The 13,304-nt window shown below is 38.8% G+C and overlaps 2 protein-coding genes across 2 annotated transcripts; both read left to right on the top strand.

The window, feature by feature from the left end:
* The first annotated feature begins 4,096 nt into the window (after positions 1-4,096).
* Positions 4,097-5,374, top strand: LOC138339397 (protein MAIN-LIKE 2-like). The gene has a single exon (XM_069290992.1). The coding sequence runs from the start codon at positions 4,097-4,099 to the stop codon at positions 5,372-5,374; it is 1,278 nt and encodes a 425-aa protein (XP_069147093.1).
* A 2,114-nt stretch (positions 5,375-7,488) lies between these two features.
* Positions 7,489-12,366, top strand: LOC138339396 (uncharacterized). Its single transcript, XM_069290991.1, has 6 exons — positions 7,489-7,782; positions 7,884-8,544; positions 8,623-8,995; positions 9,185-10,428; positions 11,210-12,000; positions 12,133-12,366. Exons 1-6 carry the CDS (start codon positions 7,489-7,491, stop codon positions 12,364-12,366), a joined length of 3,597 nt encoding a protein of 1,198 aa, XP_069147092.1.
* The last annotated feature ends 938 nt before the right edge of the window (positions 12,367-13,304 follow it).

The raw sequence follows: 13,304 nt of genomic DNA, 5'->3' as shown, positions 1-13,304 counted from the left end.
GAGAGCAGCAGCAGCCAGAGACAGCAGCTGCTGGCAGCCGCCGCCCCTCTCCCCTCTTCCTCTCTCCATTTTCCAGCAGCCGGCCCCTCTCCTCTCTTCCTCTCTTCCCCCCGTTTCTCCCCCTTTTCTCCTTCCCCTGTTCTCTTCTTCTTCTTTTGCAGGGAGAAGCAGCAACAAAGCAGCGAACTCCGACAAGAGCTTTTGGAAAATCAAGTTTTGTGAAAAGATGGATCTTTAAAAGATCCATCCGGGTACATTTCTTTTAATTTTATTATCTCATCTTTTGATAATATTTGTTCTTCTTTCATTTATAATTTGGCTGGGATTTTAGAATATAAATGTTGTTATGCATATCATGAAAACTTACTGATTAGATCTTAAGATTTTGAATTTAATCGTTTATGAGTTGTTAGTTCGTAAAATTAGAGTTCTTTAGATTAATTGCAGGCACATATAGTTCTTAACATTTCCCTTTTAATAATATGGTCACCATTTGCTAGTGACAAAATTGTGACTTTGAGATTAATTGTATGCATTAAAAGTATCCGTTTCTTATTCGAATATGAGCTAGATTCTTGACTTATTTGGTTTGCTAACATTGTTCCTTGATAATTGGTATAGATTGCTTATATATTATGTAACATATTTTATTTCCTCTTGATGTAATAAAATAATAATAATCGGTGAACCATTTTACCTCACTCTTTTCCCTCTCTCTTGCTTGTTTAATTGAAAATTGATTAATCGATGCTAAGACAATTTTATCACCATATATGAATTCGGACAAATCTTATGTGTTGGTGAGATAATTGTGCCTACTATTTTATTTACTAGTGTTAATTGATTGTAATTACCTTTGTTAAAGATGATTGGATTCTTACTTGTTTTATTTTTGATAAAATTATATTTTTTTAGGTTAATATAAAAATAAATAAATAATTTTGTTGATTTAGTTTCTCTCTTTTAATAAGGAAAATGTTATATCAATTGATTCACGTATTCCTTAATTAAAACTTGACAGATTTCCTACTTGTCTATTTTGGTAAAAAATAATTTAGAATAAAGTTGTTTTTGACTCCTCTTTATTAAAAAGAAAAATAATATTTTGGTTTTTTTATTTAAGGAAAAAATATATTATCATCTCTTAATTTATTCTTACTTGTATATATTTGGTAATGAAATATTTTAAAATTTTCTGATTTTGCCCTCTTTTATAATAAGGAAAACAATATATTTAATTGATTCCTTTAAATATTTCTTTTCCTTATTTATTTCCCCCTCTTTGCTATATAAATAAGACCCCTTTTATTCATTATTGAATCAACTCATACACCTATTCACTCTCAATCACAAGTTCTCTCATCACTCTTCCTTCTCTCATTGCTCCCTTGCTACTCTAACAATACATTAAGATTCCGGTAATTATTCAAGTGTGCTTCTTCGCTATTTTTGCTACTTTGTTCGAGTAAAGGTTGAATCAATTTGTTTTGCTTAACTGATTAGTATTCTTAACATTTACACTATCTTTACATTCACACATTTGTGTAAGCTATTGTTTTTTTTCTCTATATGTAGGATTCGTCATTAAACAATTGCATATTGTCTCACCTTGACTAATAAGTGTGATTACTTGTGTAGTTATTTGATTGCTTTGACAGGTTTCAAACTTGAAGTTCAAGTTGAAGATTAATTGAAGAAAGATTTACTTGTTTATTTGAATCTATATATATATTTTTTTCTTATTTTATTTATTCGAATGTTGTAACATTTGTAACTCTAAAGATCATATATATAAATTTATTTGGTGGATCGTCTAGGGGAGGGGGATTTACATGCTACTTATTCATTATATTTTTTAGAAATCATGCCTAGGTTTGTCTTTAACCACCTAGAGTTATTGTTTGTAGGTGTTATAATCTAGCCAATTTTCAATTTGCTTGATGCTTTTGTTAATAAATCTTTAAAAAATAATAACTATATTCCATTAATTTTTGAATGTTAAAATAAATCATAAAAATTTAGTAGGTTGATTAGGTGTTATAACTTTTAGCATTGTCTTGTCATGTAGAAACCATGCCTAAGGATTAAACTGTTCATATCATTTAGATTTACAAAAATCATGCATATATGTGTTTCTCCGTTTTTTTTTAAACACCTAGAAATTCATGTCTATAGGCTTGTAAATAAACTTTTAGCATATTCATAAAAAAAATAAAATTTGTTGTGCATATTTGTCCTCTTGAAAATTTCCGCATTTATAATGCAATATGTTGTTTTCTTAAAATAATAGTGATAATATTAAAATAATTTCATGCATTTAACAAATTACTTGGCTTTTAAATATATCTTCATATCAAAACCTTGCAACATAATTTTCTTAAAAAGTCATTATTCAATCTTCCTTTAAAACTTTGGATTGGTTATGACATTGTTTATAAATCATAAGCACTATCTCCTAACCTATCGTTAGTGGGAAAGTCAAAGGAACTACGAGGTCTAGTTCCAATTTTTAAACCCGATGCGCCCCCGGAAGTACCACCTACCCATGAATTTCAAAAGAAATTATGTGCATTTATATGTAAATGTTTATGTGCCTATATGCAAACTAAATCTTTTAAATCATTTTTCAAAAATATAAACTATTGTTTTTTTTTAAGACCGACCTCAAATCAAAATTGTTTCTATGGTGGAGGAGCGCGATCAACAATATCGTGGCATCATCTCTATAAAGAAACAAACATTTTTTAAATAAAAATTTCATATTCAAAATTTGCGCAATTTTCAAAACTTTACTTTCTCACATTAATTGCTTAATATTACAAACTTTGTTTATAACATAGTCTCATATGCTTAAATAAAAAATAAAACTTGATTGTTCATTTATTGCTATCGCATAGCCTTGCATTCTCAAATTAATGAAAAATAGTTTTGTATTTGTTATCACTTAGCAAGATTAAATAAATTAATAAATGAAGTGACCTTGATTGCTAATTGTAACCCCCACATAGATTGCATGAGATACGGTCGGGACCCACATTTGTGAACCTCGAGGGATGCCTAACACCTTCCTCTCGAGGTAACTTGAACCCTTACCCAAATCTCTGGCTCGCTGACCTTAGCTAGACTTAGTTAGGTTATATAGGTGCCCTAACGCGCCTTAATTCGTTAGGTGGCGACTCCAAACTCGAAATCCCTAAAGAGTTGTTAGGTCGTGCACAAAAATCCGTTTTCTGCGAAAATGGGGCGCGACAGAATGGCGACTCTGCTTGGGATATTAGGTTCTTACCATTACGTGTTAACTGCTTATTTCTGTGGGGTTTACTTTATTTTTGTCATTTCACTATTTGTTAGGTGCTTACCATGTTTAGCTTATTTTATTGCCTTATTTATTGTCTTCTCTCCATGTTCCACCCTTTTCCTTTTCCTTAATTGTTTATTATCATGTTTCACCTCTTCCCTTTCCCCTTATTTGCTTACATGTTTAGTCTCGTACCCTCTTGCTTTATTTGTGTAGTTTTCATATCTTTATATGTTTAATTTCCTTTATTCATGCTTATTTATTTATTTATTTATTTATTTATTGTTTATAAACTGCCTATATGTTACCGCTTTCCAATTTAAATGCTAAATGTTTATTGCTTTGATAATTGGCATCCCGCTCATACTTCCCCCAATTGGGACCCTCTTCCTTTTTTTATTTTGTTCTCGTGATGTTGTGCCTTTGCACCTCTCACAACTACTTCAATCCTATTCAAATACCCATTATAGAGAGTCGGCATATGCGTGGACGTAACGGATAGTTTTACTACCGTGAAGCCACGAGCCTCTCGCATAGAATCCCTTTCATGTCCGTGTCAAGCCAACTCTCAGAAGTCCTGGTTAAATCATACATGCTAAATAAACCCTAGGTGGTTTGACCCTTGGTGTCAATCCATATAATTAGTAGCCACCCTATCGTCTAAAGGGCCCCAACACCCTTATGTTTCAACGTGATCATAATAATTAAATCAAGCCAACATTGTCAAAATGGAGTTTAGAAGTCGTTTGTTACTTTGTTTGCAGAGTCATGGCTCACCCTCACTTTCCCAACACGCAAATGGTGGTCAAAGTTAATCCCATTTTGAAGACTTGGTGGAAAGATATTCAAAAAAATCGAGAGTTAGAAGCAAATGAACTGTTAGGCGGCCTCACTGCTTTTATCTCCGTAGAGTCAGATCGTCACTTAATCAAGGCATTGTTGAAATTCTGGGACACTGAGAGGTTAGTCTTCAAATTCAAGGATTTTGAGCTAACCCCAACAATCGAAGAAGTGGGAGGATTCATGGGTCTCGCATACAAAGATCTGGAAATGATTGTTCCACACAAGCCAAGTCCAAGATCTTTTCTGAAGCAAATGGGCATGTGTCATAATCCATGTCTACTTTGTCTGAAAGAAGGTTGGATTTCTTTAGAGTTCTTATATTCGCGCTTTGGGGATGAGGAAGGTCATCAAAACTTTCATAGAGAATTTGCTTGCTCTTCTGCGAAATGGGAAAGGTATCGTCTTAATGCATTCGCCGTCGCCCTATTAGGCTCATTGGTTTTTCCTAGAGAAGGAGGAAAGATCCACACCGGCTTGTGTTACGTGGTTCGTATGTTGGCTCGAGGTGGGAAGACATTGGTCCCCATGATACTTGCAGAAATTCTAAGAGCTTTGACTGCATGCACCAAAGGCAAAAAATACTTTGAGGGGTGCAACTTTCTGCTGCAACTTTGGGCCGTCGAACATTTCTACCAAAGAGCTAATAAAGTAGACATTGTTAGAGGGACTATGGGGAACAAAATTATCAACCATCACCTAAGGATGAAATACTTTATCTCCCCTGTGGGAACGGAGGACTGGTTCACATACCTAAAGGAGCGCTCAGCTGTTGAAATCCAATGGAAGTATTATTGGTTGAAGCCACGACGTGCCATCATAAGAGGAAATGAACTTTACTTCATTGAGCTTATCGGTTTGAATGGTGTGCAACCATACGCACCACTTCGAGTCCTTCGACAATTCGGACAGATCCAACTGATACCTCTGCGATCCCACATGAGCCACTATGGATATGACTTTGGGTCAGAATTACCGCAAGTGAACACTATACTGCGAAGATGGAAGAATGTGATAACTATCGATGTTCAAGAGAATCCACCCTTCTGCACACCTGAATATTACGTATGGCTTTTAGAAGATGCAGAGCATAGAGATTTGAGCGAAGGAGGTCTTCCTGGTTTTGGCGATGAAAAAGAGAGAAGATGGGCTCGCAACCTCCTCAACACTGATTATGACATTACCCCAGAAATGAAGAAGCAGATTGTGCCTAACATTGGAGAGCAACATGATTAAAGTTTTTTTTTTATTTCTCTTTATTCCCCATGTGTTATCCCTAGCCCTTTAGTTATCTCTAGATTGATGTAATAAATAGAAATTATTTCAATAATTGAAAGTCGTTTTATTGTCTAACTCTAAACTTCAAATTGGCAAATAAGGCTTGAATTAATTATTACGCATCACTTATGTGTTGTTTAGGCCTACCTCTGGCTCAACGAGGTTCTGTGCATTTAGGGCTTTCATCTCAAAACAACGTGTTGATATTATTATCTTATTCTAACCCCTAACTCTTTTCTGTTGGTTCTATTGTTTTCCCATTCCCCAAGGTTGATCTGTCCTTCATCCTGGCACATACACGATAAAAAAGGACCCCCCCTTCTCCTTCTTCTCAAAGAGCAAGCTCCAAAGACAAAGGTAAAATGGTTGACGACAACAGCACCAATGAAAGGGTAGAAGCTTCTGAGGGAGGACAACTTCAAAATAATCTTGTCCTAAGACTTGAGCGCAAAATTTCACAATTGGAAGAAGAGGTAGCCCACATGCGTGATTTGGCCAAGTTGTCTATCTCTCTTGGAACCCAATTTGGAGAAAACATAGACAATCCTCCTAACCAAACAGCCATGCCAAACAATCCTCCAATCCATATATCCCCACCTGAACCCACTCGTCCAAATACCTTTCCACCACCCCACGCCCAAAATACCCAAGTTCCATTTCACCACTATTACCAACATACCAAACCAACCTTCCCAGAAACAACCCCAAACGCAAATATCCCATATACTCTTGGAACCAACAACCTCAATCCCATATACGTTGAAACTGCCCCTCTAAACCATGACCTCCATGAATCAGAGTCCTAAAGACATCCTAATAAAAACCCTGACTGAGAGATTAGACAACTTGACCAACAGGGTACAACACGTTGAAGGAAACAAGAAGTTGGGAGGATTGGGCTATGAGGATCTGTGCATGCAACCTGATGTAGAACTGCCCGAAGGATACAAGCTTCCGAAATTTGAGACGTTCAATGGCATTGGGGATCCCAAAGCCCACCTACGAATGTATTTTGACAAACTTGTAGGGGTGGGGAGAGATGCGAGGATACTCATGAAGTTGTTTATGAGGAGTCTTATTGGGGAGGCCCTATCATGGTACATTGAGCAAGACTCGCGGAAATGGATAAAGTGGGTTGATATGGAAACTGACTTCATGAATAGGTTTGGTTTTAATATTAAATATGCACCTGATTGGTTTTACATTCAAAATTTGAAGAAGAAACCGAGTGAATCCTTCAGAGAATATGCCATAAGATGAAGGTCTGAGGCGGCTAGGGCCAGACCCCCTATGGAAGAATCTCAAATGAAAGACTATTTCATTCGTGCCCAAGAACCACAATACTATGACCGAATGATGCTGGTGGCTGAAAAGAGTTTCGCTGAAATCATCAAACTAGGCGAAAGAATTGAAGAAGACATAAAGAATGGGACTATCATCAACTTGGAGGCTTTACAAGCAACCAACAAGGCTCTGCAATCTGGTGGAATGACAGAGAGTCGAAAGAAAACAGGTTCTGTAATGATGGCTCATGGAACTAGGACCCCTTTGAGGCACAAGAAAATAAACCCACCACCATCCCCATATCCTCACACCCCATACCCTCAACATCCCTCAGCTCCACCCCCTATATCTCCCCAACCCATGCCAATATATTACCAAAACGCTCCTCCTCAATATTTGCATGCCTCATATTCTGTCTATAATGTTCAACCAACACACTTCCAAACTCCACCACCCACTCAAACACCAAATTACCGAAACAGACCTTCCTATGAAAGAAGACCTACAAAAATCTATACCCCTTTGGCTGAACCCATAGCACAACTTTATAAGAGACTGAAACAGGCTGGGTACGTCTCTCCAATTCCTGCATTACCTGTGGATGTTCGCGCGAAATGGTACGACCCTAACAAGGTCTGCGCCTACCATTCTGGGATGAAGGGCCACACCACGAAGTTTGCAGAGCCCTTAAGGATAAGGTTCAAATGTTAATTGATACAAAAAACATCCAACTCAAGGATCCTACGCCCAATGTTGCGAATAATCCTCTTCCTAACCATCAAGTCAACATGGTGGAAGATGGTGACGTCTGGGATTGGGAAGAATCTATCTGGGCCGTCGAAATAGAAGAAACCATGTCTACTACTGCCCAAGCACCACTAATAGTGCAAGGACTCGCCCCATTTGAAGTAGAAGTTGCTGCACCCAAACCAGCGTTCACTGTCTATAAGGCATCCTCCCCAATACAATGTGATACGCATGCTGTACCTTGGGATTACAACAAAAGAGAAGTGAATGTGGAAGAGACAGATGTTGCAACAGGGGTCACCAGATCTGGAAGAATTTACACTTCTGAAAATTTGGTTCAGGGAAGTCTAGCAAATCCAAAGCACCAGTCGTAGAGCTTGAAGATCAAGGTATTTGGAAAAAGGTTAAAGCTAAAGAATACTTTGTCATTGAGTAGCTGAGTAAAACCTCATCCCAAATATCAATTCTGGAGTTACTGCAATCTTCTGAAACTCATCAAGATGCCCTTCTGAAGATCCTTGGTGAAGCTTATGTCCCATCTAACATCACTCATGGTGAGGTATCCCAAATGGTGGGGCAGGTCTTTGAGGCTTACAAAATATCTTTTCACAAAGATGAGCTGCCACTCGAAGGAACAACTCACAATAAAGCTCTGTACATTTCGGTTCAGTATCAGGATAAGGTGATAAACAAAGCATTAGTTGATGCAGGTTCAGGTTTAAACATTTGCCCTCTGAGCACACTAACGAGGCTGGGCGTGGATAGTGCAAAAATTCAGACATGGAAGATGAATGTGAGGGCATTTGATGGCTCTCAGAGAGGCACTATTGGGGAGATAACCTTGTACATGCTCATTGGTCCTGTCACTTTCCCCATAGCTTTCCAAATTTTGGACATCCCTTCATCGTACAACTTATTGTTGGGTCGTCCATGGATTCATATGGCTGGAGCGGTTCCATCTACTCTTCACCAATGCCTGAAGTTTGAATGGGATTACGAAGAGGTTGTAGTCCATGGAGAAAAGGGGCATCCTGTATACACGATTGAAGGAAGAGAGAATATGGATGGTGAAATGTACCATACAGTGGAGCTTGTTGGTAATATTGAGTTGCAACCTTGGTTCAGCCAAAAAATCATAGATATGATGGCCTGATTTGGTTTCGAGCTTGGGAAAGGTTTGGGGGCTCAATTGCAAGGGATAGTCAAACCTATACAGCTTGTTCGACATTCCACCACTTTTGGTTTGGGATATAAATACACTACCGAAGAATGGCTCGATTGGCAACCACCTAGAGATGGGTACTACTATCCATTGAAGAAATCCATACCGCCATTGTATCAATCATTTCGATCAGCAGGTTTCATGGGAGGCAGTATTGATGAGATCTCAGATGACTTGAAGGGGTTATCGCTAACCAAAGAAGAGGGGAAAGTTTGCACCATCGTGATCAACGAGGAGGAGAAAGGGGGCCCTAGTGGAAGCAGGGAAGCAAAGATCAGCGTCAGCAACTGGACCTCGACTCCATCCAAACCTCGTCGAGCATCTGGGTAGCCTTGGAAGATGTTTTTCTATCAAGTTTTAATTCAAATAAAAAGAGTTTTTAATAAACGTTTTAATTCCCATCCCCTGTATTGCTTTCGAATGAGGACTTATGAAATTTTCAAATCTTTATCAATAAAGTTCTTTTCCACATTTTTGCCTTATATTTAATTGTTCGCTATTTTTTTTCTCACCAGCAAAATTCACTATAAAAATGTCGAATATGAGACTACGACATACAATGAGACTGCTCAACTTAACATTAATGACTTAGAAGAAGTCGAAGACAATGAGGTTCCCGAGGAGTTAATCAAAAGGGTTGAGGAATTCAAGGAAAAACTCAATCCAAATTTGGTAGAGACAGAAGTGGTGAATTTGGGAAATGCAGAGGTGATACAAGAAACCCAAGTAAGCATCCATATGAAAAAAGAAGACAAGAAAGAGTATACAGAGTTTCTCATAGAGAATAAGGATATTTTTGTGTGGTCCTACGCAGACATGACAGGGTTATGTACTTCAATCGTAGCCCATCGACTGCCCACTGATCCAGCATGTCCTCCGGTAAAACAGAAGCTGAGAAAATACAAGCCCGAGATGAGTTTGAAAATCAAAGATGAAGTATCAAAGCAATTAGATGCTGGGATACTCCAAGTGACAGAATACCCAACTTGGCTTGCAAATGTCGTTCCAGTGCCCAAGAAAGACGGCAAGGTCAGAGTTTGCGTGGATTACCGAGATCTCAATAAAGATAGCCCTAAAGATAACTTTCCATTACCAAACATTCACATACTGATTGACAATTGTGCTAAGCACGAAACTCAGTCATTTGTGGACTGCTTTGCCGGCTACCATCAAATTGAGATGCACAAAGACGACGCTGAGAAAACTGCCTTCATCACGCCGTGTGGCGTCTATAACTACAAGGTGATGCCTTTTGGATTAAAGAATGCTGGGGCTACATACATGAGAGCAATGACTACTTTGTTTCATGACATAATCCATAAGGAAATTGAAGTTTATGTAGATGATGTCATCATCAAATCAAAGGAAAGTTCAAATCATCTTGAGGACTTACGGAAATTCTTTGCCAGGCTACGCAAGTACAATCTGAAACTGAATCCGGCAAAATGTGTCTTTGGTGTGCCTGCTGGAAAGCTTTTAGGTTTCATCGTCAGTCGTCGAGGTATAGAATTGGACCCGTCAAAGATCAAAGCCATTTGTGACCTTCCCTTGCCGAAGAGCAAGAAGGAGGTAATGAGTTTCTTAGGGCGACTTAACTACATTAGTCGTTTCATAGCTCAGTCTACTGTCTTCTGTGAACCTATCTTCAAGCTGTTAAAAAAGGATGGTGCGGTGAAATGGACAAGCGAATGTCAACAGGCATTTGACAAGATCAAAGACTATCTATCCAATCCTCCTGTGTTGGTTCCACCAGAGTCAGGTAGACAATTACATTTGTATATTTCAGTATTGGATAATGCTTTCAGTTGCATGTTGGGACAACACGATGAAACAAGGAGGAAGGAGCAAGCAATATATTATATGAGCAAGAAGTTCACATCGTGCGAAGCCCGATACTCTTTATTAGAGCGTACCTGTTATGCTTTAACATGGGTTGCCCAAAAGTTATGACATTACCTCTCATCATATACTACTTATCTGATTTCAAGGATGGATCCTTTGAAGTATATCTTTCAAAAGCCCATGCCCACAGGTAAACTGGCAAAATGACAGATATTGTTGAGTGAATTTGACATAGTGTATGTCACACAAAAAGCAGTGAAAGCACAAGCATAGCAGACACATGGCAGAGAATCCCGTGGACGATGGTTACAGGCCGTTGAAGACTTATTTCCCAGATGAAGAGGTGGCCTTTGTGGGAGAGGAAATTTCTGAATAATATGATGGATGGAGAATGTTCTTTGATGGAGCTAAAAATCTGAATGGATCCGGCATCGGGGCTGTTTTGATCTCACCCACCGGGCAACATTATCCAGTATCAGCAAAACTCAGATTCCTTTGCTCAAAAAATATGGCCGAATACGAAGCCTGCATACTAGGTCTCCGACGGGCAATTGACTTGGATGTCCAGAAAATGCTAATAATAGGGGATTCAGACCTATTGATCCATCAGGTTCGAGGTGATTGGGCAACAAAAAATTGAAAGTTGTTACCATATTTGGAGTGCGTGCATAGGCTATGTAAAAGGTTTGTCAAAACAGAATTTAGACATGTACCAAGGGTCCAAAATGAATTCGCAGACGCCTTAGCCACTCTGTCTTCTATGATTCGACACCCTGATCACAATTACATCGATCCTATTCACATTCACATACATGAACAACCAGCTTATTGTTTTCATGTTGAGGAAGAGCCTGATGGAAAGCACTGGTACGATGACATTAGAGGATATTTGAAGAGTGGTGAATACACAGAAGATGCAACAAGTGTACAAAAGCGTACAATTCGAAGGTTAGCGACCCAGTTCTTTTTAAGTGGGGAAATCCTCTATAGGAGAACTCCCAATTTGGGGATGCTAAGATGCGTTGAAGCAGGAGAGGCTCGCAGGCTGGTCGAAGAGATACACGCAAGCACCTGTGGCCCTCACATGAACGGTTTCACATTAGCAAAGAAGATTCTGAGATCAGGATATTTTTGGCTATCTATGGAGACAGACTGCATTCGCTACGTCCAGAAATGTCGTCGTCAGACTCACGCAGATATGATTCGAGTACCTCCAATTGAACTCCATGTCACTAGTTCACCTTGGCCGTTCACAGCATGGGGCATGGATGTCATTGGTCCAATCGAGCCAACAGCATCCAACGGGCACAGATTCATTCTTGTCGCAATTGACTATTTCACCAAGTGGGTTGAGGCCACCTCCCATAAATTAGTGACAAAGAAAGTTGTGGATGACTTTGTCAAAAACAACATTATTTGTAGGTTTGTAATTCCTGAGTCAATCATCACCGACAACGGCACCAACCTAAATAGTGACCTAATGAGATCTGTGTGAGAAGTTCAAGATCAGTCATCGAAACTCTACAGCATACATGCCACAGATGAACGGGGCTGTTGAGGCAGCAACAAAAACATCAAAAGGATATTGCGCAAGATGATCGATAATCACAAACACTGGCAGGAAAAGCTACCTTTCGCATTGCTGGGGTATCGTACCACAATCAGAACTTCCACAGGGGCCACACCTTACTTCTTAGTATACGTCACTGAAGCTGTGATACCCGCCGAAGTAGAGATACCTTCCCTAACGATCATCCAAGAAGCAAAGGTGAGTGATGCTGATTGGATACAAGGTCGGGCAGAGAATTTGGCATTAATAGATGGAAGTAGAATTAACGCCATTTGTCATGGTTAGCTCTATCAGAATAGAATGGCCAGAGCTTTCAACAAGAAGGTTAAACCCAGACATTTCTCACCTGGGCAACTGGTTTTGAAGCGGATTTTTCCAAATCAAGACGAGGCAAAGGGTAAATTTTCACCAAACTGGCAAGGTCCGTACATAGTCTCTCGAGTACTGACAGGCGGAGCCCTCATACTTGTAGAAATGGATGGAGAAGTTTGGCCAAAACCTATCAATTCAGATTCTGTGAAAAAGTATTACATCTAGAGATTGATTCATGCTTTTTGTAATTTGGAACTATGTCAGACCTGATTCCCGTTTAAGAGGGGATACGTAGGCGCTCCTATAGGGTTCAGTCTTATTATAAATAAACTTTCATTTTCCCCTTTTCTATTGATAACTGGGGCAGAATTTTTGAGAGGATCTCAAAAATTCCATCAAGATTTCTCCTGGCACATCTTCATACTGGGGCAGAATTTTTGAGTAAACTCAAAAATTTCACCGAAAGTTTCTCCTCAACAAGCAATCAGCTTACAACGAAGATTAAATGATAGCTCCACTTTTGAGTCAGACGTTGTAAAGTCTCAACCTATGCCATGGTCAAAGATTCGACATCAGCTTTTGTTAAATGATAATTTCAAAATCTTTCAAAAAAATTTTATTTTTTATTTTTCTTATTATTATTATTATTTTCTTTCCTTTCCCCCTTTTTATGAAAAAAAAACAGACGCTCGAAGAGGTGTGGATGGCAAGCCAAAGGAGCACGCTGCGCCAAATCATGGATACAGATCAACCTCCCCCCATTAAACTAACTATTTTTCTTTAAATGTAGAAAATACAGGTACATATACAAAGGAACTGCAACAATCAACATTACCACATTTGAGCCCGACATATGACACTCGATCCTTCCAATAAGGCGGACGCCCAAACTACTGTATGCTCTCAAGCAA

Source organism: Solanum lycopersicum, chromosome 11 (genome assembly GCF_036512215.1).
Source record: "Solanum lycopersicum chromosome 11, SLM_r2.1".
Taxonomy (NCBI): Eukaryota; Viridiplantae; Streptophyta; class Magnoliopsida; order Solanales; family Solanaceae; genus Solanum; species Solanum lycopersicum.
Note: the sequence above shows the minus strand (reverse complement) of the source record. Positions and strands in the feature narration are given on the sequence as shown.

Bases quoted from the DNA above. Each gene is read 5' to 3' on its own strand.
- LOC138339396 (XM_069290991.1), top strand. From the start codon at position 7,489: ATGGTGGAAGATGGTGACGTCTGGGATTGGGAAGAATCTATCTGGGCC. The intron at 10,429-11,209 runs GTAGACAATTAC...TTGTCAAAACAG, and splicing joins GTTGGTTCCACCAGAGTCAG to AATTTAGACATGTACCAAGG. The intron at 12,001-12,132 runs GTGTGAGAAGTT...AAACACTGGCAG, and splicing joins ATAGTGACCTAATGAGATCT to GAAAAGCTACCTTTCGCATT.
- LOC138339397 (XM_069290992.1), top strand. From the start codon at position 4,097: ATGGTGGTCAAAGTTAATCCCATTTTGAAGACTTGGTGGAAAGATATT.